We start from the raw sequence: 24,416 nt of genomic DNA, 5'->3' as shown, positions 1-24,416 counted from the left end.
GGCAGCATAGGACGACACAATCTCTATAAGAAAATTTTAAAATTGTAGCCAGGTGCAGTGGCTCATGCCTGGGATTGTAATCCCAGCACTTTGGGAGGCCAAAGTGACTTTGGCAGATCGTTTGAACCCAGGAGTTCCAGACCAGCCTGGGCAACATGGCAAAACCTCATCTCTGGGAAAAAAAAAAAAAAAAAAACCACACACAAAAATTAGCCAGGCATGGTGGTACTTGTCTGCAGTCCCAGCTACTTGGGAGGCCAACATGGGAGGATCGCTTGAGCCCAGGAGGTTGAGGTTGCAGTGAGCCATGATCACACCACTGTACTCCAGCCTAGGCAACAGAGCTGCCCAGAGCTGCTTGTCACCTTAGTTTCCTAATCTGTAAAATGGTAATAATACTCACCTCAGAGTTTGTTGGCGGTGGGGGGAGGGGGGAGGTTAATGTGATGGCATAAATGAAAGAGCATAATAAATATTGTTGTCTGTAAACCACATTTTTAAATGAGGCTGGGAAAGGAGAAGCATATTTCTCCCAGGACGCACAGGCACTTGAATCTGTTTTTTGTTGTGTTTTGTTTTTTGAGACAGGGTCTTGCTCTGTCACCCAGGTTGGAGTGCAGTGGTACAATCTTAGCTTGCTGCAACCTCGACCTTCTGGGTAACTGGAACCACAGGTGTGTGCTACCACGCCTGGCTAATTTTTGTTTTTTTGTTTTTTTTTTTTAATAGAGATAGGGCTTTGCCATGTTGCCGAGGCTGGTCTTGAACTCCCGAGCTCAAAACATCCACCTACCTCCCCCTCCCAAAGTGCTAGGAATACAGTCACGAGCCACCACGCCTGGCCAAATGAGTGCTTTTTATGTGATCCACAATCATAATTCCTTTGCTTCATACAGAAGGGGTTTGCAGTCATTTAACTGTATTCTTTTTGTAACTATCATTCCCATTTTGCAGAGGAGAACATATACTTTGCCCAAGGCCACACAATGAAGCGTAGAACTGGGGTTATGCTCTTAATTATGCGATGTCAAGCAAGGTCTCCACCTAGGTACCCCAGCAACACACAAAAGTCACTTCTTTTAGGGCACTTAATGTCATGGTGTCAAGGTCTGTTTCTGTTGTTGTTGTTGTTTTTCTTCTTTTTTTAGAGACAGGGTCTATCTCTATCACCCATTCTGGAGTGTAATGGTTTGATTACAGCTCACTGCAGCCTTGAACTCCTGGGCTCAAGTGATCCTCCCACCAGGGCCTTCCAAAGTGCTTGGATTGGCCGGGCGCGGTGGCTCACGCCTGTAATCCCAGCACTTTGGGAGGCCGAGGCGGGCGGATCACAAGGTCAGGAGATCGAGACCACGGTGAAACCCCGTCTCTACTAAAAATACAAAAAAAAAATTAGCCGGGCGCGGTTGTGGGCGCCTGTAGTCCCAGCTACTCGGGAGGCTGAGGCAGGAGAATGGCGTGAACCCGGGAGGCGGAGCTTGCAGTGAGCCGAGATCGCGCCACTGCACTCCAGCCTGGGCGACAGAGCGAGACTCCGTCTCAAAAAAAAAAAAAAAAAAAAAAAAAAAAAAACAAAGTGCTTGGATTACAGGTGTGAGTCACCCCACCCAGCTTGTTTACTTTTCACATGTTCCTTCTGCATTATGAGCTCCTTGAGGTCAGGGAGTGACTTTGCACCATTGCAACTCCAGCACACATATCTGAGCCTGACAGATAGTAGGCACTTCGTTGGTGGAGGATATTCTACGAAAATGTATGTTCAAAGGCATGCAGGTGTAAAATAGCATGGTTAACCTCCAAACTATTTAAGTAGGTAAGTTCTACTAAAGCATTTGAGTTTGAGAAGAAAAACTAGTTCTCACTTTTTGAGTCACGGACTGTGGGCGAAAAGGTGCTGCATTTGGAGAATATGCTCACGGGGAGTAATAGCTTCCTTTGCTTCCCCAAGTATCACTGATGGAGATACTCCTGCTGCACAGGAGCCTGGAGAAGTAACAAAGATCACAAAGGGCCTGCCTTGTACTTGAGGCTAAACATTTGGAGTTTACAATGTAGGCAAGGTGAAGTCCGTGAGAGACTGTATTTATTTTTAAACCATCCAGCCCAAAATGTCATGTGAGATTTTAAACAGTGAGACTCAAAGGGAAAGTAACGGGCCCGTAGCATGGCTAACTAATAACAAAACGAATCTCGGCCAAGGGGCCTTTTTATCTCAGGGCTCTTTCCACGAAACTTGCATGGCTTCAGTGGAAACCTAACAATTCTGGAGTGGGTAGGCTAAGCGGCCGAGGTTCCAAAACAACGTCTGGCACCTTCTAAAAGTTTAACAATGAACCAGACTCTAAAATTACGGTTTCATGAAATCAAGGCGCTTTCTTTCGTGAAGGAATTCCGTTGGCAACATCTTCGCAGGGATGCCCCGCTTTCCGGGACCCCTGCCCAGCGTCCCCTTCATTTCAGTCCTTCTCCGCTCACCTCCCACCTCTCCTCTCCCATTGTTTCGACCTACTCCCGCTGAGGCAAGCTGGGAAGTGTAGTTGCACGCCCTGCTGCCTGAGTCGGTTAGGTAGCTCTAAAAACTCGTAACTCCACAACAGCTCAATCGATTTTCGAGAGGTGGGGTAAGCCTGGAAGGCTCAGCCGGCTTATCCGACGAGCAACCTGGGATTTGCAGTTTCCAGCGCCCGAAGCGGGCCCGCTCGCAGAGAGCTCTTGGACTCTAATCCCGCCCCTTCCCGAGCCTCGCGCATCCTGATGGCGTCACGCGGCCCCGCGAGGTCTCTGGGATACGCGGTAGTCCTGAAGCCGGGTCTCACTCTTGGCCGCTGCAACTTGAGGACTACACTTCCCAGGAGGCAGCGCGGCGGCGCGCCGAGAACCACCCGAGGTCGTGATTGGCTGGTGAGCCGGCCGCACGCGGAGGAGCCCAAGGAGCAGCTCTGTTGCGACAGAGGCCGAGCAGCAAGGCCCAGTGAGTTAGGGGAAGGGGAGCTGTAGGGAGAGGGTGCCCGCCGGTGATGTGGAAAGAGGATTAGAAGAGGAAGGAGGAACGGGGTTTGGATGGAGGTTTCTGCGAGGGGAAAGATAGAGCTCAGGGAGAGAACCTCACGGGCGGGGTGGGGGAGTACCCCGGGGTGACGAGCGTGGAGACTAGGAGGGAACTCACGCGGGCGAGGACGAGTGAGTCCCGGCAAGAGGCTGGGTTCTGCGGCCGGGTGATGTGGAGAGGGACTACCGAGAAGAGGCCCGAGACGGACGGGAGAAGGAAGCCCGGAAAGCGAGGCGGCCAGCTGAGTGCGGAGCGCCAAGTTGTAGGGAAACCAGAGACGGGGACCTCCGCTGAGGGACAGAACCTGGTCCCCAGCTGGAGGCCCTGAAAGAAGGAGCGTTTCCAAAGTGAGGCAGTTCATGGGGGAACTGGTGCCTGTGGAAAAAGATGTTAAGATTAGAAGAGCGGCTGAGAATCGGCATTGGTTTGAGAGACCCTGACCAAGTTGGGAGAGAGGAGGCAGGGGCAGGCCAGGGCATCAGAGGCTTGATATTGACAGGAAGATTCCTGAGAGGGATGGAGCAGGGCCCAGGCATTCTTACTAGTAAGTTTAGAGTTTGGGGGTGTCTGTTTGCCTTCCTTCAGGCACCTTGAAAGAACAGTTAACCTACCCCTGTGGGTCATCATCATGCCCTCCGACCTGGCCAAGAAGAAGGCAGCCAAAAAGAAGGAGGCTGCCAAAGCTCGACAGCGGCCCAGAAAAGGACATGAAGAAAATGGAGATGCTGTCACAGAACCACAGGTGGCAGAGGAGAAGAATGAGGCCAATGGCAGAGAGACCACAGGTGAATTGAGGGGAGGGGTGAGTTGGGAATGGTTGCTAAGACTTAAGGCATGCCCCAGCCAGAGTCGGAATCTTGATGCTGGGGGCAGTGGAGAATGTATCTGGTGTCATGCAACTTTTCATGATGAATCAAATCAGTAGAGTTGGAATTTGTGCCACCCTATCATTGAGCGAGGAAGCCGAAGACAAGGTTCTCACATACTCAGTGGCAAGCAGAAGTGGGAGTTGCTGAGCTGTGTTGCTGCTCTATTAGACTGTGAGGAGGGGCTCGGTTCCCTGCCCCTTTTTCAGTTTCCATTTCTATGCATGGTGGCCAGTGTGCCAGGTTCGGTGCTACATTATACGCTTGTCCTCACAGGAGTAGTGGCTCTCCCTACCAGAGTAACTTATGGGTTGTTTCATGGGGTTTTTCCTGGGAGAGAGCTCCCTTTCTGTTGTTTGTATTTTGGGAAATATTTATTATTTCTCAAGTGCTAGACATGGTGCTATACACTGAGGCACTACAGTCTTCCTTCCAAAAACTTACCGTCTAGACGGGGAAACATGGCAATATGCCGTAAAGACTATTCCAGGCCCTTGGCAGTCCAATCCCAGCCCTCTTCCCTGCCCCCTGAAAACTCCCTAAACAGCCTTCTGCTCCATCCAGACTATTTATTATCCCTTGAATAGTCACCACATCTCTGTTCTTTCACACACTGAATTCTAATACCATCATGTTTTTGCTAGCTACATTTGACATTTCTGTCAAGGCCTAGCTCAGGATAGTGAAGCGTCTCTCAGTCAAACCTGACCTCAATATTTCCATTCTCTATATGCTTTTGCTTTCTTTTAGTGTTACCTTTTTATGTTGTATCTCCTGTTTCTTTGTCTAAATTGTGTCATCTTTGAGTGCAAGGACTAGGTCTTGGGTTTTTTTATGAACTTCTCAGATAGACACTAAGTAAATGTTTGAAGAGGAAAGGAGAATTAGTTTTGCAAATTGTAACAGGCATTCAGAAAAGGGAGAGTTAGAAAGCGATTAGAAGGAGCAGTAAAGTCAGTAAAACTGTGGGAAAGTTTTATTCCTGGCCACAGTAGTGGAGGACAGAAGTTATGAATGATGGGAGTAAGTAAACAGATATGAAGGGACAAAACAAGGGCAAGAGAGATTATAATTAAAAGGACGGGTGTCAAAACGAGCAGGGTGTCAGGGCAGCTCTGTGTGAGTGTGCACTCTGTAAAGCTTGGGAAACATCTGAGTCTGCTCAGCAGGATCGGAACCCAGTCCTTCAGGATGTTCCTCTTTGTGGAGAGCTGAGTCTGTCTCACAGCCATCTTCCCAAACTGCTTTTCTATCCCCAGAAATAGATTTGCTGACCAAGGAGCTAGAGGACTTTGAGATGAAGAAAGCTGCTGCTCGAGCTGTCACTGGCGTCCTGGCCTCTCACCCCAACAGTACAGATGTTCACATTATCAACCTCTCACTCACCTTTCATGGTCAAGAGCTGCTCAGTGACACCAAACTGGAATTAAACTCAGGCCGTCGTTATGGCCTCATTGGTTTAAATGGAATTGGTGAGGCCCTTGGAAGGGGAAGTGGGAGGTATCTCTCCTTGGCTCATCTGTCACTCACAAGTATTTAGCACCAACTATGTTCAGAGCAAAGCGTTTAGAATGTGGGTGGGAGACCAGATACGTCCAGGGGAAAGGAACTAGCAGTGCAGAGCGGTATGTGGTATGTACAGGTTGAGAATCCCTTATCTGAAATGCTTGGAACCAGAAGTGTTTCGGATCTTGGAATATTTGCATTATACTTACCAGCTGAGCATCCCTAATCCAAAAACCTGAAATCCTCCCATGAGCATTTCCTTTAAGCGTCATGTCAGCTCTGAAAAGGTTTTGGATTTTGGAGCATTTTGGATTTTCGGATTAGGGTGCGTCCACCCTGTACCACATGAGTAGTTACAGACAGCAGGTGCTGGAGAAGTTGGTCAGGGGCGTGTGAAGCTGTGGTAAATGAAAAAAGCTTCAGAGAAGGGGTGCGGCAAGAATTGGAGGAAAGTTGGAAAGGAATCCCAAGAATGGGGGCTGGCAAGGTTTGAACGAATAAAGGGAAGAAAGGTCCTCAAAAAAAAAAAAAATTGGATGAGGTCCCAGTTTGGCTGGGGTGGAAGAGCTAGTGGTGAAGAGGAATAGGGGAAGCTCAGTGTACCAAGCGTCTGCTTCTCTCCCATCTCAGGAAAGTCCATGCTGCTCTCCGCTATTGGGAAACGTGAAGTGCCCATCCCTGAGCACATTGACATCTACCATCTGACTCGAGAGATGCCTCCTAGTGACAAGACACCCTTGCAGTGTGTGATGGAAGTTGACACAGAGCGGGCCATGCTGGAGAGGGAGGCAGAGCGGCTGGCTCATGAGGATGGTAGGGCTCCAGACCTGGGCATGGGGGTGGGCGTCCTCCCAGAAAGGCCCCCAGGAGCCTCATGGCCATACACTATCCACAGCGGAGTGTGAGAAACTCATGGAGCTCTACGAGCGCCTGGAGGAGCTGGATGCTGACAAGGCAGAGATGAGGGCCTCGCGGATCTTACATGGACTGGGATTCACGCCTGCCATGCAGCGCAAGAAGCTAAAAGACTTCAGTGGGGGCTGGAGGATGAGGGTTGCCCTTGCCAGGTGAGTCCCTCCCTCCTTCCTTACCGCCGTAACTCCCCCATCTCTCCAGAGTTTAGTGTTCACTCCAGTGGAACTGTTTGGAACAGGAGTCATCGGTAAGTGTCAAACGAGACATGGACATTTGCAGTGTAGAGGGGGTTGTTGCGTATGGGTTAGAGAGAGAGCTTCCTGGCTGAAGTGGTAGAGTGACTCAGTTTTCTGTTGGATTCCCAGCACCCAGCACAGAGTTTAGAGATCCTAGGGGTAGTCCTAGGTAAAACGGTAGAGTAGGTCTGTTTCTGTCCTCCCACCAGGATTCCCTTTCCACCTTTTTTGTGCTGTACTCCTGCTAATTTTGGCTGTAAAGATAAAATGTTAGACGGCGATTATGATAGCTATCATTCTTACTCTGTTGTGGCCTGGACTCAAAGTGAGCTTCTATAGACAAGCATTCCCCCAATAATCCCCCCCGAGTCACTAAACAGGTAATTCCTTGCCCCATCATTCTCTGTGAAGGGAATTTATAAGACTTGATATACTGCTCTAGAAAGTTGCCTGCGTGTGCCTTAGAACATGAACACAGTGGCTCCACTTGCTAGCAAGGATTAGCTGTCACTGGTTCACCCAAGGAGCTTTTAAAAACACAGTTTTTAAAAACTGGTTTGGGAACCAGAACTTTAGAGGAACCAGAGCTTTAGAGTCTATCCTTTGCGAGACTGTGGCCACCCCACCAGATAGGTCTATCTTCAGACCTTCAGATAGGTCTAATTTGTTTTAGCAGTTTATTTCCTTTGTATCTTTTTGTCGTCTCTATGGTATCCAACTTCAGTGCACAAGGCTTATCAACTCATAGAGACTTCTACAGCCTTGCCTCACACTGTCCTTATATGCTTCTGAGTCCCGTATTCTACTCTTCAGTCTCTCCTCTTCGACTCTTGTTTGTGTCCTACTTCTTTTCCCTCTGAAGTATAGAGCCTAAAATTGATTTCAAGACTCAAGCCAGGAGCCTACTCAGAACTGCATGTAGCAGGCAAGTTGGTCCCTCCTGTGTCACATCCATTATAATTCTGAGGTGCTTCTGTCTCCTTTACTGTCCTTCAGAGCCCTCTTTATTCGGCCCTTCATGCTGCTCCTGGATGAGCCCACCAACCACCTGGACCTAGATGCTTGTGTGTGGTTGGAAGAAGAACTAAAAACGTAAGAAGGTGGGATGGGGGATGTGAGTGGGCCGGTCCCAAAGCGGGGAATCTAGAAAATGGCTGCCCAGAAACTGCACTGCTGTTAGAGCGGTGAGAAAGGAACTGAAGGAAGGCCGGAGTTCACTTGCTTGGACAAGCAGTGAGCACCTTTAGGGCTGTTTAGGGCTGGCCGTTTTGTTTGATTTTCTTTAGTTTGAAATTTATGAGCATTAAAAAAAATAATCCTTGTTGATTTTTTCCATATTTCAAATTCAAGATCTTAAAGACATTTTTTTTTCTTAATTGTATAAAGCAAAAAAAGGAGGTCTTCCATCTAAGATCATGAAGCAATGACAAAGGAAAATATAGCCAATATGGTCATGGTCCTACGGCTAAAGAACTGAATAAGCTGGAATACTGTACCAATTTTAAAAGAAGGCTTTTAGTGGTACAGTGACTTAGTACCTTCTTTCAAAAAGTAAAGAATTTTGTTTTTTATTGTGTCTTCCCACCCACAGTTTTGGATACATTCGTGGGTGTATTTGTGTACATACACATTTCTGTTTACTATCACTGTGACTACTGTCTCCACTCCATTCTGTTGAAAATTAGAACAGAAGGCCGGGCGCGGTGGCTCAAGCCTGTAATCCCAGCACTTTGGGAGGCCGAGACGGGCGGATCACTAGGTCAGGAGATCGAGACCATCCTGGCTAACACGGTGAAACCCCGTCTCTACTAAAAAATACAAAAAACTAGCCGGGCGAGATGGCGGGCGCCTGTAGTCCCAGCTACTCAGGAGGCTGAGACAGGAGAATGGCCCGAACCCGGGAGGCGGAGCTTGCAGTGAGCTGAGATCCGGCCACTGCACTCCAGCCTGGGCGACAGAGTGAGACTCCGTCTCAAAAAAAAAAAAAAAAAAAAAAAAGAAAATTAGAACAGAAGATTGAGGAAACTCAGGCTGTCTCGCCACACTGAAAGATGTCCCTTAGAGTTAGATTGTTAAGTGGTGGCTTAGGTGCTTGCTGACAACCAGGAATTGGACAACACATCTAAAAGGTGCTTAGGAATAAGGATGGGCCTGACTCTCAGTTCACCTGTTGTCAGCTAGCTCCCGTGGTTGAGCTCTTCACTGATTGGTTCTTTGGCTTTGCAGTTTTAAGCGCATCTTGGTCCTCGTCTCCCATTCCCAGGATTTTCTGAATGGTGTCTGTACCAACATCATTCACATGCACAACAAGAAACTGAAGTATTACACGGTGAGTGGGCCTCGGCTTCTTTCTGGTAATCTCTGCTTACCAAATCTCTGAAATTCTCTTTAAAAAAAAAAGAAGAATGCCAGTGTGGTGACTCATGCCTATAATCCCAGCACTTTGGGAGGCTGAGGTGGGTGGGTCACTTGAGGTCAGGAGTTTGAGACTAGCCTGGCCAACATGGTGAAACCCTATCTCTGGCCGGGCGCGGTGGCTCAAGCCTGTAATCCCAGCACTTTGGGAGGCCGAGACGGGCGGATCACGAGGTCGGGAGATCAAGACCATCCTGGCTAATATGGTGAAACCCCGTCTCCACTAAAAAAAAATACAAAAAACTAGCCGGGCGAGGTGGCGGGCGCCTGTAGTCCCAGCTACTCGGGAGGCTGAGGCAGGAGAATGGCGGGAACCCGGGAGGCGGAGCTTGCAGTGAGCTGAGATCCGGCCACTGCACTCCAGCCTGGGCGACAGAGCGAGACTCCGTCTCAAAAAAAAAAAAAAAAAAAAAAAACCCTATCTCTACTAAAACTACAAAAAAATTAGCCAGGTGTAGTGGTAGGTGCCTGTAGTCCCAGCTACTTGGGAAGCTGAGGCAGGAGAATCACTTGAACCCTGGAGGTGGAGGTTGCAATGAGCTGAGATGACGCCACTGCACTCCAGCCTGGGTGACAGAGCAAGACTCATCTCAAAAAAAAAACCAAAAAAACCAGACCTATCTGTTAGCTCCTTTCTACCTATTGCTATAAAAAGATACGGACGGCCGGGCGCAGTGGCTCATGCCTGTAATCTCAGCACTTTGGGAGGCCGAGGCGGGTGGATCATGAGGTCAGGAGATCAAGACCATCCTGGTTAACATGGTGAAAACTCGTCTCTACTAAAAATACAAAAAACTAGCCGGGCGTGGCGGCGGGCGCCTGTAGTCCCCGCTACTCGGGAGGCTGAGGCAGGAGAATGGCGTGAATGCAGGAGGCAGAACTTGCAGTGAGCCGAGATCGTGCCACTGTACTCCAGCCTGGGCGACAGAGCAAGACTCCGTCTCAAAAAAAGAAAAGGATATGGACAAGGAGTCCTGCCACCTGTTTTATTTTAATCCCAAAGTCATTGCTTCCAGGCCATAGGCCATGGATTGGCAGCCTGTGCACATGGTGTATGTTTGCCTTGTGGCAAAGAAGTTGACTTTTCACGGTGCCCAGGCAGGCCCTGGTGCCATCTGCCTTGCCTTTTTGTTTCTGGAGACAGAATCTCATTCCGTCACCCAGGCTGGCACGATCTCAGCTCACTGCAACCTCTACCTCCTGAATCCAAGTGATTCTTGTACTTCAGCCTTCCGAGTAGCTGGGACTACAGGCATGCGACCCCACACCTGGCTAGTTTTTGTATTTTTAGTAGAGACAGGGTTTTGCCGTATTGGCCAGGCTGGTCTTAAACTCCTGACCTCAGGTGATCTGCCCACCTCGGCCTCCCAAAGTGCTGGAAAAACAGGCATGACCCACTGTACCAGGCCTCCCTCTGCCTTCTTGAATGCCGTCTTAACTCTGCTTCACTGGAGTTAACACATTTACCCCATCTTCCATGACCACAGGAGAATGGGGATCAGGATCTCAACAGCCCACTGTTGTGCCTTGCCTTTTCATTTTATATTTCAAAAAGCATATAAGAAATTAACAATTGATTTCCTCTTCATTCATAGTCATAGGAGTATTAGTTTTTAACATAGCCTTTCAGACACTTCATGTATACTTGCACGCATTTGTAGAAAATTTCATATATACATATCTTTTTATACAATTGCAGCATTTTTTTTTTTTTGGTTTTCTTGAGACCGAGTCTTGTTCCGTTGCCAGGCTGGAGTGCAGTGGAGCAATCTGGGCTCACTGCAACCTCCGCCTCCCAGGTTCAAGGGATTCTCCTGCCTCGGCCTCCTGAGTAGCTGGGACTACAGGTGCGCGCCCCCATGCCCAGCTAATTTTTGTATTTTTAGTAGAGACGGGGTTTCACCTATTGGCCAGGATGGTCTTGCTCTCTTGACCTCATGATCTGCCTGCCTCAGCCTCCCAAAGTGCTGGGATTAGAGGCGTGAGCCACCACACCTGGCCTCTTTTTTCCTGAGATGGGGTCTGTCTTTGTCTCCCAGGCTGGAGTCCAGTGGCGTGATATTGGCTCACTGCAACCTCTGCCTCTCAGGTTCAAGTAATCCTCCCACCTCAGCCTCGCAGGTAGCTGGGACCACAGGCACATGCCACCATACCTGGCTAATTTTTATATTTTTAGTAGAGGCGGGGTTTTGCCATGTTGACCAGGCTGCCCAAACTCCTGGCCTCAAGTGATCCACCCACCTCAGCCTCCCAAAGTGTTGGGATTACAGGCGTGAGCCACTGCAACTGGCCACAGTTACAATTTTAATAATCATTCTGTAGGTTGCTTTTTAAATTTAGTATATTTTGGACTGCTTTCCATGTGAGTATATATAAATCAACCACAATCTTCAGTGACTGCACAGTATTTCGTTATGTGTTTATCCTGTAACGTGTTAGGCCCTTTCTGATGGATATTTAGCTTGAGTCCAGTTTTGTTTGCAGATAGAAGCCATGGTAGTCCACTTATGCAGGGTTTGTCAGCTTCTAAATCTGACTGGTCTGTTTTCCTATCTGGAGACAGCTCTTGTAGTCTTTTGTGGGGCTTTAGCCTCTAGGGGCTGGGAGAGGAATGGGAGGTGGTATTGGAAGGCTCTCAGTCTCATGACGTCTCTATGACCGTGATTTTCAGGGCTACTCCCATTGCCACAGGTGTCTTTCTGGCTAACCTAAGGATTTGCGCTGGAGCCTGACCCTGGCTGCGCTGAGCAAGGGGCATAGAATTGAAAAGACTCTGATTTGAGGTTAGGATATGCTTCTGTAATGCACTTCCTCTGTTCTTACTGCACATTCTTAGAGCCAGGGCCAAGTCAGTGCCATCCCTCATCCCCCTAAACTCTGAATGAGAATCCAGGATTGAAACCCAGGTTAAAGCTGCCCGCCTTACCTGGCACATTTCCACGCAGGGTAATTATGATCAGTATGTGAAGACGCGGCTAGAGCTGGAGGAGAACCAGATGAAGAGGTTTCACTGGGAGCAAGATCAGATTGCACACATGAAGGTAGGGAGACTGCAGAGTCAGGCTCGTGGCTTCCTGTCCAAAACAAGCAGGGGGCTTGGATGAGGGCATCGGGACAAATTGGGGTGATGGAGGAGGTTGGGAAGGAGTTACGATCACCATTTTTGCCCTGGATTGAAGATGAATTGTTGAGCGCCTGCATGTACTCCAAGCTCCCTTTGGTCTCTTTTAGAACTACATTGCGAGGTTTGGTCATGGCAGTGCCAAGCTGGCCCGGCAGGCCCAGAGCAAGGAGAAGACGCTACAGAAAATGATGGCATCAGGACTGACAGAGAGGGTCGTGAGCGATAAGGTAGGGTGTGATTGGGTGGGGTTGGGTGGCCTAAGGTGAGATGGATAAGAAGGGAGCCAACTTGATACATGCCCTCTTTTCTGCCTAGACACTGTCATTTTATTTCCCACCATGTGGCAAGATCCCTCCACCTGTCATTATGGTGCAAAATGTGAGCTTCAAGTATACAAAAGATGGGGTAAGTTCAGGGCAGGGCATGGGTGGCTGGGGTGTATCTTATAGGGTGAGTGGCAGCTCATGGGAGCCGCTCCTGTCCTGTGCTGACCACACCTGCTAGCCCACGCGCTCTGGGGGATTTTCAGGTGTGGCAGCTGGGATGCCTTCATCCAAGGCTGCTCACAGGCACTTCTTCGTGTATATGGAAAGAAGACTACTCAGCTGGGTTGGTGGGCGGAGGCAGTGGGGGAGGCGGGGTCTACTATGAGTGCTTCCTCCCACTACTCTTCCTTCCTCCTCTCTTGGTGACTGGGGAGTCAGCGGGCTTAGTCTGCTGGTCAGAGCAGATTCGTACTCTAGCCTTGTGTCCATATCTCTCTCATCCCCACCTCAGCCTTGCATCTACAATAATCTAGAATTTGGAATTGACCTTGACACACGAGTGGCTCTGGTAGGGCCCAATGGAGCAGGGAAGTCAACTCTTCTGAAGCTGCTAACTGGAGAGGTACAGTGCCAAGGTGGGCGTGGATCCTTCTAAGATTAGGCCTTGCGATGGCTAAGGAAGAGGGAAGTGATGCAGCGGCTACTACTTTGGGAGGGCCTGAGTAGCCTGGTGGTGAGTGAGCCATCTGGAGGGGCGGGGCAGCAGACAGGAGAAGGGGAATGTCTGGTTGGACAGTGCTGAGGCTGAGGGCTGTTTTCCTGGGACAGGGATGTAGGGGGGAGTCTTTTATAGTGCGTGTGTGAATACATGTATGTATTTGAGCACATTTCTTTTTTTTTTTTTTTTTTTTTGAGACGGAGTCTCACTCTTGCCCAGGCTAGAGTGCAATGGTGCGATCTGAGCTCACTGCAACCCCCATCCCCCGGGTTCAAGCAGTTCTCCTGCCTCAGCCTCCCAAGTAGCTGAGATTACAGGCATGCACCACAGCTAATTTTTTTGTATTTTAGTAGAGATGAGGTTTCACCATGTTCGTCAGGCTGGTCTTGAACTCCTGACCTCATGATCTGCCTGCCTTGGCCTCCCAAAGTGCTAGGATTTCAGGCGTGAGCCACCATGCCTGGCCCATGTTTCTATTTTCAATCAGAGCATTTAGAATATAGGAACATCTGTGCGTTTAGGGATGCTGCAGATTCTCAAGTAATGTCATTTCATTAATATTGATGAAAAATAGAAATGATTCCCAGCTGGGACCACTGTCTTTGTGGAGTTTGCACTTTCCCCTTAACGTCTACATGGGTTTTCCCTGGTACTTCAGTTTCTTCCCGCATCCCAAAGCTGCGCCTGTCAGGTTACTTGGCATGTCTCAGTGGTTCCAGTCTGAATGAGTGTGGGTGTGTGTGAGCGTACCCTATAATGGAATGGCGTCCTCTTCAGGGCTGGTTCTTGCCTTGTTCCCCGGATTGTGGGATGGGCTCCGGCTGCCCATGATCCTAAACTTGAATAAGCAGGTTGGAAAATGATAGCATGAATGAGTATAAATTACTGTAAAAGAAAAATTCATAAAGTTTATGATAATCATACAAATGCACTCAGCAAACCAGCCACATTCGTGATTATTTTTGAACTGTGTGGTGATAGGAGGTGCTCCTTACGATTTTCCCTTTGCAAACATTTATTCCTTGGTTTAACCCACCACTCTTACAATTGCCATCACTCACTGATTCACCAAAAATTGGGTAAATAACTTACCTCATTTCTATTAATCTTTCTTAAGTGTATGTATAGCTCACATGTATTTTAATGTTGAATATTAGAAGTGACTGGGTCTTTTGGCCAGGCTCCGTGGCTCACACCTATAATCCCAGTGCTTTGGGAGGCCGAGGCAGGCAGATCACTTGAGATCAGGAGTTTGAGACCAGCCTGGCCAACATGGTGAAACCCCGTCTTTACTAAAAATGCAAAAAAATTAGCCAGGCATGGTGGCAGGTGTCTGTAATCCCAGTTACTCCAGAATCTCTTGAGCCTGGGACAGAGAGGTTGCGGTGAGCTGAGATCGCGCCACTGCACTCCAGCCTGGGTGACAGAGTGAGACTCCCTCTTAAAAAAAAGAATCTTTGGATCTTTATTTAGAAGTTTGGTGATCTTTTTTTGTGACCAAAAATGCTGCAGGAACCTAATTTTTCTTTATATCAGTTAGCCTGTGGCAAAATTAGTTTTGTTATATGTTGTTTCACTTAAAATGAAACTTTAAAATAGGTTCTGTGTCTAAGAACCTATCAATGACAGTGACAACTTTGAGGACTTAACTGTTTTTAATTTTAGAAAATGTATGTTACACCTACATCCAAGTCCTTTGTTATACAGCATAGTGCGTTCTGCAGTAGACGTTTCATAACTACTTAAATTGTATCTTTGCCTCTTGAGAACATCTGCTTCAGTACATCTTCCTAAATATTTTTAGAGTGGCCAGAATAGCAGTGTGTGAGTTGGTGATGTATTCTTTTTAGGAAGTTGAGTCTTGTTCATTGTGAACATGTGTGTGTTTGCCTGCTCTGCCTATGTCTCTAACTGGGCTTCCTTTGTTTCATGTTTAACGTTTCTACTTTTTTCTTCCTAGTTACTACCCACAGATGGCATGATCCGAAAACACTCTCATGTCAAGATAGGGCGTTACCATCAGGTACAGGCCTGGGGTTGGGATCCGGGGAATTGCCCAGGGTGTAGGAAAGGGCTGTATCTGGCCGAGTTCCAGCCAGCCGCCCCCACCCCCTGGCAGGAATTCCAGCCTAGGTGGCTCCTACCTGCTTCTTGAACCCAGAACAGGTGCCCGAGATAGAAATAGGAAGTTATCTAGTAGGGTTCTTTTTGAAGCGGGATGCCAGTCACACCCAGGTGGCTTCCATTTTTCCTGTAGCATTTACAAGAGCAGCTGGACTTAGATCTCTCGCCTTTGGAGTACATGATGAAGTGCTACCCAGAGATCAAGGAGAAGGAAGAAATGAGGAAGATCATTGGGCGATACGGTCTTACTGGGAAACAACAGGTCAGTAAAGGAGGGTGTGGTGAGGATGCCAAATAGCTGGGAGACTGTGACTGGGTGGGTCAAGGGACACTGTCCTGGCAGGCTAGGTTTCGAAGCTGTCCAAACCAGAGTCTCCGCCATTTGATTCCCCTAAGAACCTACTACCTTTTCTTTACTCTAGGTTGTTATGTAATGGAGCATTTTAAGGGAGCAAGGATAGCGTGCCAGTCTCTGACATGCCCTTGTGCCATAGTGCTTGAGGGCAAAGGAACTTGCAGTCTAGAAAACAAATTTCTGGATTCAGATCTGGAAGGATCCAGTTCATTAAGATTTAATTGTCAAGAGAGCAAGAGATACCGGCTTAGTAATGGCAAGGGCTTCAGGTTTCCGGACGAGTCTCTTTCAGGCCTCAAGACACTAGTGGGTCTCTCTGAGCCTCACTTTTTATAAAATGGCGATGCTAATGGAGGAGTCAGGGAGAAATGAGGGAGAGATGAGCTGTGCTGGTTGGTGGGATAATGCCAAGTTATATGTAGGTCATGGTTCTATTCAGGTGAGCCCAATCCGGAACTTGTCAGATGGGCAGAAGTGCCGAGTTTGTCTGGCCTGGCTGGCCTGGCAGAACCCCCACATGCTCTTCCTGGACGAACCCACCAATCACCTGGATATCGAGACCATCGACGCCCTGGCAGATGCCATCAATGAGTTTGAGGGTGGTATGATGCTGGTCAGCCATGACTTCAGACTCATTCAGCAGGTGAGGCCCTGGCCGGTGGGTGAGGCACAGCAGAGAGCTTCTAGAGGGTTGGGTAGGGTAGTCATGGCATGTGGAGGGTGCATAATACCCGCCTACTTAATTAAGAGAAGGGGCTCAGAGCATAGACACAAGTAGTAAGGACCGGTTCTTATGCCTCTTTGGGGCTACTTAGAATGCCTTAACTGAAACACTTCATTTCTTCAGTAGCTATCTGGAGATGTCAACCAACTTAGCATTTTGGGCCCAAATGGGAAAGAGAGTTGGGTAGAAAACTGGGTGCTTTTACTACTGTCCCAAGATTCTTTAGTCCAAAAATAGTATTCTAAGAAGGATTTTGATTAGACAGAGAACTACCTCAGTCATTGGAGAAGAAGTTGTTGCTCATTCCTCTGAAGCTCTGGAGAAGATAGGAGGTGGAGAAAAGAAGGCTGAGAGTGAAGCCTCTGAATAGATCTAGGCCCTGCCAGGGAGCTGACAATAGGAGTGACACAGCAGTTCCTGGCTTGGAAGGCTCCAAACCTGATTATGGTACCCTTGGGTGAGAACATCCCAAATAACTTAGAAGTAGTGAGACAGTGAGTTGGATATGGGTTTGGAGGGTGGAGTTTTCTTCCTAGATGCCCCTCAGGATAGTCTGCTGGGCAGAGGCGGGGACAGTGACTAGCCCAGGATTAAGTCTAGTTTTTGCTCTCTAGGTTGCACAGGAAATTTGGGTCTGTGAGAAGCAGACAATCACCAAGTGGCCTGGAGACATCCTGGCTTACAAGGAGCACCTCAAGTCCAAGCTGGTGGATGAGGAGCCCCAGCTCACCAAGAGGACCCACAACGTGTGAGCCCTCTACCTGGGCTCGGGTCAGGAGCTCCATCTGGGAACTAACAGCTGCTACCCTGACCAGCCGCTCAGGACAGGACCCTGGGGCTACACTCCTGCATTGCTGCAATACTGCTCCCCCAGCCTCTCCCCTGCCCCTCAACCTGCCTTAGCTGCACTCTCTTATCTACAGCTGGACAGTACCTGTCTGTTTCCTGTCCTCCTTCCAGTTACGTCTGTCCATGTCTGGACTCGGCTGGCCGTTCCCTCCAGCCCCTTGCTGGTTACTTACTCTGAGTGTGATGCAGTCAGAGGCACCAGCGGGTTAGCGCAAGGGCCCAAGCCCTGGATTTGGCCCGCGGAGGAGCTTAGGATCCTCGTTTTCTGGGTTTTGGTGATGTTGGAGGAGTACCCCCAGCCCACCGCCCCGATTCCTTTTTGCTTCTGGTTTGGAGCTCTGGACCAGGACCTTCGTCCTGGTCAGTTTTTAAATAATTATTTAACAGTGTAACTTTTAGACCTGCGTGACATCTACAAAGCGCCCAATAAAGAAAGAGGAAGCCACGGTCCCTACCTTCCTTCTCGGGTCTCTGGGGCCTTCTCCTCCCTGCGGTGCCAACATGCACTGCCCTCAGCAGGAGCTGGATCCAGCGTCAGTGTGTGGATGGGAACCGAAGACTAGTCCGTAGGAGCTCGAAGAACGTTCTCCCTTTACTGCGGATTTGAAATTGCACCTTTTCTCAGGCCTGTGATTCACAGACTTTAACGTGAATCAGAATCACCTGGAGCACTCATGAGATCAGATTGCCAGATCTCGCCTCAGGGTTTCTGGTTCAGTAGGTTTTGGGGGAGACCAAGAACGTGAACATTTCTAACAAGTTTCCAGGTGATGCTGTTGTTGCTGGTCCAGGGGCTGTATTTGGAAAACCACTGTCCAGGAGCGTGGTTTTCCGATTGTGATCTGAGGTTCTGCCCCAACTGCATAGAAGTTGGGCTGCTTGTTAAAAACGCAGGCCAGGTGCGGTGGCTCACACCTGTAATTCCAGCGCTTCGGGAGGCTGAGGCAGGTGGATCACTTGAGCTCAGGAGTTCAGGACCAGTCTGGGAAATATGACGAAACCCATCTTTACACGCCTGGAATCCCACCTGCTCAAGTGGCTGGATTGCTTGAGCCCGGGAGGCGGAGGTTGCAGTGAGCTGAGATTGCACCACTGCATTCCAGCCTGGGTGACAGAGCAAAACCCTGTCTCAAAAAAATGCAGACTGCCAGGCACAGTGGCTCACACCTGTATTCCGACTGTAAGCTTATCACCTTGGGAGGCCAATGTAGGAGGATCAGTTGAGCCCAGAAGTTCAAGACCAGCCTGGGCAAAGTAGGGAGACCCCATCTCTACAAATAATAATAAAACGAACCGGGCATGGTACCATGTGCCTGTGGTCCCAGCTGCTCTGGAAAGAGGAGGCTCACTTGAGCCCAGGAGGTTGAGGCTGCAGTGAGCAGAGAACGTGCCACTACACTCCAGCCTGAGGACAGACCGAGACACTGTCTCAAAAAATAAAGGTTGCTGAGCATCAGACCTATTGATTAATCACGTTTGGTAGAATGAGAGAAGTGCAGAGATGGCCAGGAGTTTGCATTTTCACACCAACATCTGTGAACCTCTCTTCCTATTGGGATACAGGAGAGTTTGTATTTTTACCTGTCCACAGCCATAGTTTTCATCATCACTATTGAATTCACTTCCAGCCCAGGGCTCTGCATACCTTATCTGGGTCTTTTGAACTTCAATAGCACCTCACCAGTGGCCATCCTTCCTGGTATGGATTCATCACTCTGCCTCTGAAATCAGTAGCCATCCCTATGGGAAGACACAGCCATGGTTTTTCAGTACTCATTATGCCAGGACTGGCGGGAGCAACTGTCCCAGATGGTGTTTAAACCCCTTAGGAGCTCATGATCTTGTTGGAAAGCCAGTAAGACAGAACCATACAGGACACAAATTAGATGCTAAATTGTGATTTAGATAGGAGACAGAAGTATTCAAAAAGGAGGGAAATTTCTTGTGAGTAGCTGCCCAGAGAGGTGGAATTAGTGTGCTCTCACTTGGAAAATGAGTAGGGTCTTCTCAGATGGCCACGAAGTCCAGGAACTGCCCTGGGCAACAGGGACAAGAGCCTCCCATGAGACACTGCAGCAGAGACAGACGGGAGTCCTCTACCCACTGACCCCAGAGAGTACTGGCCTGACTGCTTTATGCCTTAAGTGGGACCTGGAGCAAAATGGCCCAAGTTAGTCTGTCCTGAGTGTCCAGAGCCTTGGTTCAGGGGAGAATGGCATCTGGAGAGTGGGCTGCTGGGATAATGGGAACAGGGAGGGACAGAGTCCCTGCTACTTCAGCCAAGAAAGTGCTGGATATTGCTAAGAATCTAGGTAGTCTCGGGATCTCTGGTCTCCATGCTAGGACAGGAGGTCTTCGGAACCTAGAGGAATGGAAATAGTCTAGTCAGCTTACTTGTCGAGAAAAATGTCAACCTTGGTAATTTAAAGAATGCTTTAAAAGTCCACAAAATACATATTTCTAAAATTAGCAGTGCCTTGTTTTGGATTGAGAAATGCCCTGTTAGTTCTCTTAAGCCTTAGCACGTAGGATGTGACCTGCCATTCAGAGCGGGGTGGAGAGGTAAGTTGATTGAGGGGTTGCTCGCGTTAACACAACCAGCAGGTGATGCTGGTGTTTGGAACCCTTCCCCCGCCTCTTGATTTGAAACATCCTCTTTCTGCCCATGCCCCAATATGTTTCATATTGCTCCAGGTTTCTTTAGTCATAGCATTCAAGGGCCTGAAATATTTGTTCCCCCATAGGTGCTAAGTGAGACAATTGACTTTCTCCATTTTGCAATGGCCTTTACTGCTAACTCCCAAGACCCCCATGTCTGCTTTTCTGGTGAGCACCTATTGTTTTTCTGCTTCTCGCCGCCTCCAGTGGTCTTCCTCCCTGTCAGCCTCTTCACCACCTGGGGGGCGTCTGCTCTCTGCATCTAGTCCAGGCTCAGGCATTTTGCTCATCTTCTGCCTTCAGTCCAAGCCTCGTTACACTCTGCTCACACTGATTCCACTCTACCTTTCACACCATTTCTTTCTCTCATTCTTCCCAATTAAAGAATACATCCTACAAAGATACATCCTACAATGCCTACAAAGGCACATCCCATTTGTGCCAATAAGCGGCCTGTAGCTACTCAAGCCCTCCTCACCATGGGTACCACCACTTTTAGCCCCTTCACCCTTCTCTGGTGGTTTGATGTGAACCAGTCTTGTCTCTTCAGCTCCACTGGGGCCCAGTGGGGGAGGGAACCTGCATTCCTTCTGGAGTCCCCAGCACTCTGAGCTGTGCTGGCACCTGTGTGCTCCGTGATTACAGGCTGGTGGGCTGGAGTTGGCCTGAACTTTTAACAAGTGCGTAAATACACTGGGAGATGGTTGGGTGGGGGAGGGGACCTGGTGAAGCGTTTCTTAATTCGGAGGGATTACTTTGGGGAGAGGAAGGAACAATTAGTCTCTTTTCAAGGTTAGCCCAGAGCATGTTCTGGATTGCGTTTGAGTCACGCCCCTTACCTCCCACCCCCACTCTCCCAGGTGCATGTCCCCAGCCACACCTGGTGGGGCAGCTGACTTGATAAAAAGTAGCTCCGAGGGGGTGGGCGGGGGCTATTCGAGGAGCAGGAGGATGAGCGCTGAGTATGGACAGCGGCAGCAGCCCGGGGGCCGTGGGGGTCGCAGTTCTGGGAACAAAAAGTCCAAAAAGCGCTGTCGGCGCAAGGAATCCTACTCCATGTATATCTACAAGGTGCTGAAGCAGGTGAGTGCAGAGCAAGGATGTGTGTGGGGGATGCCCTTGCAAAGCGCCTTGAAAGGGAACTGGCTGGAAGCGGGGACCCTGAGGTTAGTGTTGGCATTGGGGCAAGTGGCTCAGGCAGGCTGGGCCCCTCTTGAGGTGGCGGGACCTAATTTCCAAGGTCTCTACCTCTCAGGATCTTCGGCACCGGTGATAGGAGACAGTGTGCTCCCTGACACGCTCCAGAAGTTTACGGGAATGATGATGAGATAATATGATTAGGTGGGACATATGTTTTTTTTTTTTTTTTTTTTTTTTGAGACAGAATCTCGCTCTGTCGCCCAGGCTGGAGTGCAGTGGCACGATCTCAGCTCACTGCAACCTCCACCTCCCGGGTTCACGCCATTCTCCTGCCTCAGCCTCCCGAGTAGCTGGGACTACAGGCGCCCGCCACCTCGCCCGGCTAATTTTTTGTATTTTTAGTAGAGACGGGGTTTCGTCGTGTTAGCCAGGATGGTCTTGACCTCCTGACCTTGTGATCCACCTGCCTTGGCCTCCCAAAGTGTTGGGATTACAGACGTGAGCCACCGCACCCGGCCCAGGTGGGACATAATTAAAAGACAAGAGGACCACACTTTCTGTGCCAGGCTGAAGGTGATCGGGTGCCAAACACATTATGATACAAAGTGTGTTGGTGGTGACTGAGGAGAGGAGTGTTCAGGATGAACTGGAGTCTTGGGGAAGGTCTTCTGGACAAGTGGCACTCAGTTCTTTGAGGGGCTTAGGGTTTGTCCACGTTACAGACAAAAGAGCTTGAGGCCCCTAAAGGCTCCATGGCGTTCCTGCATCATGTGGCCTGACAGTGGCAGTGTCCCAGCTCCCCAGGCTTTGGGCAAGCCTCTAGCATCCTTCCTGTGTGTCCCTCTCCCCAACACACTGAGGCTGCAGGTGCCCTATATTCATGCATGAAAAGCCACTTGGAACACTGACAATCAGTTTGTCTGGAGGATCCAAAGCCACTGCTCAGCAGGGCCAAGGCCAGGAGGAAGCGGGGGTAGCCATGTGTTGCCCACCCTGGGTCTCCAACCTGCTTGAAACTCTTACCCCTCTGTTAGGGCAGGCCCCAGAGGTAATGCCTGTCTCCAGTCCAAATCCCATTAGCAGTTTTAGTGAATTGACAACCTGGGTGCCTGGGAATGCTCTTGTAGGGTTGGGGGTGAGTGGGTCCAGCACTGATATGGGTTGGCTGAAGAGATGCACCAGAGGACAGACTCCGGTGCCCTGAAGAAAGTAGGGTAGGAGTGAGTATCACTGAGTCCTGTGTCTTAGTCTGACTTGAGGGGCACAAATTGCAACTGATGGGTGAGGCCAGGCCTGGACCCGCAGAGGAGAGTGCTGCTGAGGGATAACCCCTCAACCTCCCGATGTGGGTGAGAGCCCTAAGGAGAATGGGGTGTGCTGACAGCAGAGGGGGTTTGGGCAGAACCAGCCTTGTGCCAGGCGCAGATTTGCTGTTGGCAGTCGAGATCAGAGGTGGCAGGGAGGGTGGGTGGGACAGAGCCTGTTGGTTCTAGTGCTGTCTCCATCTCTGACTCCATGTAGGTTGTGGGACAGTCACTTCTCTCCCACTTCACATCTGACCAGGTCTACCTACTCACATTTCAGGACTGCTGTCAGGTCCCATTGCTTTACTAGAGATCACTTAGTTCAAAAGCTTGTGTGACAGAAGAGGAAACCGAGGCCCAGAGAAAAGGGCCATATTTGAGGTCATAGCAATTCACAATACAGCCACAGAACAGGACTCCTCCCTCCTGGTTCGGGGCTGCCACTGTCACATGCACATGTCCACTGGTTATGTGCTCCACCAAGTTACGTGCACAAACCTTTTGACCCCACAGTCCCACCTCTGGAAATAACCTTCCCTATGCTCACACAAGATTCAAAGATGGACATTTACCATAGCACCATCTAATGGCAAAAACAACAAAAAACACCCCAAACCCAAACCCAAACCCGGAAGGTTCATGAAGAGAGGAATGGTGATAGGAAGTATGATACATCCATACCATGGAACATTATGCAAATGCATCAATGAAACCAGCAAGATGCATGTGTAACTGGTTCCATTTGTTAAATATAGATTCTTGTGCATGATCATACAAGGAACTTAATCATGTTACCTCTTGCAGTTGAAAACTTCTTTTAAAAAACTTGGATATACCATAGTAGTACAAAGAAAACACAAATCCCTATTTCCATGACTGTTGGCCTCTGGGAAGGGGCTGGTGAGGAGCCTCCCTGCCTTCTGCCTCTAGCTTCCTAGAACCCCAGCTCAGGGGTGAGGCTTGCAGTGTAGGCAGGACCCCCCCTCCCCCAGCCCCTTCCATTAACCGAGTGGTGCTGCCCTCTCTCCAGGTGCACCCTGACATCGGCATCTCTGCCAAGGCCATGAGCATCATGAACTCGTTTGTAAACGATGTGTTTGAGCGGCTGGCGTGTGAGGCTGCCCGGCTGGCCCAGTACTCGGGCCGGACCACCCTGACATCCCGAGAAGTCCAGACAGCCGTGCGTCTGCTGCTGCCTGGGGAGCTGGCCAAGCACGCTGTGTCCGAGGGCACCAAGGCTGTCACCAAGTACACCAGCTCCAAGTGACCCAGGGTCTGACAAAAATAAAGGCTGAACTGTTTCTGTGCACTGTGGTGATTTGAAAGAAGGGTGTGTGAGGCCAGGGTGTGGTCTGAAGCAAGGGTGTCCTCACTTCGAGGCTACCACAGGTGGAGCAGCACTTCTTCAGATGTCTTAGAAACTGCTTTCTAGGTGTATCCCGTGAGCAACGTCTGATAGCTTTGTAAACATGTGAATGTTCTATTTGGTAGTGAGCTGAAATAGGACCTGGGACTGGACTAGCATCTGGATTTACTGCCAGCTGATTCCCTCTCTGGGCCTGAAATTCCTCCTGTGTGGTCCTCTTTCAGGCTGTGGCTTCCCCATGTCATTTCCCACCAACTGTCATTGCGTCCTAGACGACAGACACTATTGTTTGAAGGGGCTGCACAGATCTATTCAAGATAAAAAACTGAAGGCCCAGACCAGCTTCTAAATAACCTGCTGAGATCAGTATGATTTTTCAGTTTCCCCTTTATTTCAGTACAAATCAGTGGGGATGTTTTTGAAACTCCTAACTTTCCCAATTTTATTTGGAAAAATTTGAAACCCACAGAAAAACTGCAAGAAGTACCACGGCCACTCCTATATCCTTACCTAGATTTACTGCTCACCACTTAACCACTGCTTTTCCTGTCTCATGCAGCCTCTGCTTATCTTGTGGGCACATGACCCATAAATCCTCTTCCAAGTTTGGACAGGACGAAGGGGAGGGATTTAGACAAACCTCCAATCCTTCTTTGTTCCCTTTGTAATTGGACAGACCTAGCTTGTGGTCGCTTTCATCTCCATGTATTGAAAAGGCATCGCCTTATAGTGATAGCTGGCGTTCAGCGGCAGCTACCTAGGTCACGTGTATTTTCTCATACCTCAAGCCTCACCTCAAGG

At 49.3% G+C, this 24,416-nt stretch overlaps 2 protein-coding genes across 2 annotated transcripts; both read left to right on the top strand.

Moving 5' to 3' along the window:
• Positions 1 to 2,928: 2,928 nt before the first annotated feature.
• Positions 2,929 to 18,603, top strand: ABCF2 (ATP binding cassette subfamily F member 2). The gene is made up of 15 exons (XM_015135304.3): positions 2,929 to 2,971; positions 3,635 to 3,834; positions 5,175 to 5,387; positions 6,052 to 6,234; positions 6,317 to 6,488; positions 7,569 to 7,664; positions 8,799 to 8,901; positions 11,933 to 12,028; positions 12,219 to 12,338; positions 12,427 to 12,516; positions 12,889 to 12,999; positions 15,056 to 15,118; positions 15,353 to 15,481; positions 16,014 to 16,217; positions 16,913 to 18,603. Exons 2-15 carry the CDS (start codon positions 3,678 to 3,680, stop codon positions 17,048 to 17,050), a joined length of 1,875 nt encoding a protein of 624 aa, XP_014990790.1. The 5' UTR covers positions 2,929 to 2,971; positions 3,635 to 3,677; the 3' UTR covers positions 17,051 to 18,603.
• A 1,973-nt stretch (positions 18,604 to 20,576) lies between these two features.
• Positions 20,577 to 23,518, top strand: H2BK1 (H2B.K variant histone 1). Its single transcript, XM_015135307.3, has 2 exons — positions 20,577 to 20,888; positions 23,280 to 23,518. Exons 1-2 carry the CDS (start codon positions 20,670 to 20,672, stop codon positions 23,514 to 23,516), a joined length of 456 nt encoding a protein of 151 aa, XP_014990793.2. The 5' UTR covers positions 20,577 to 20,669; the 3' UTR covers positions 23,517 to 23,518.
• The last annotated feature ends 898 nt before the right edge of the window (positions 23,519 to 24,416 follow it).

This window comes from Macaca mulatta, chromosome 3, assembly GCF_049350105.2.
Source record: "Macaca mulatta isolate MMU2019108-1 chromosome 3, T2T-MMU8v2.0, whole genome shotgun sequence".
Classification (NCBI taxonomy): domain Eukaryota; kingdom Metazoa; phylum Chordata; class Mammalia; order Primates; family Cercopithecidae; genus Macaca; species Macaca mulatta.
Note: the sequence above shows the minus strand (reverse complement) of the source record. Positions and strands in the feature narration are given on the sequence as shown.

What these genes read in the sequence shown, in the direction of transcription:
- H2BK1 (XM_015135307.3), top strand. Translation starts at nt 20,670, where the DNA reads ATGTCCCCAGCCACACCTGGTGGGGCAGCTGACTTGATAAAAAGTAGC. An exon ending in TCTACAAGGTGCTGAAGCAG is followed by an intron (nt 20,889 to 23,279) that starts GTGAGTGCAGAG and finishes CCCTCTCTCCAG; the next exon opens with GTGCACCCTGACATCGGCAT.
- ABCF2 (XM_015135304.3), top strand. Translation starts at nt 3,678, where the DNA reads ATGCCCTCCGACCTGGCCAAGAAGAAGGCAGCCAAAAAGAAGGAGGCT. An exon ending in GCGGCTGGCTCATGAGGATG is followed by an intron (nt 6,235 to 6,316) that starts GTAGGGCTCCAG and finishes CACTATCCACAG; the next exon opens with CGGAGTGTGAGAAACTCATG. An exon ending in ATCAGATTGCACACATGAAG is followed by an intron (nt 12,029 to 12,218) that starts GTAGGGAGACTG and finishes GGTCTCTTTTAG; the next exon opens with AACTACATTGCGAGGTTTGG.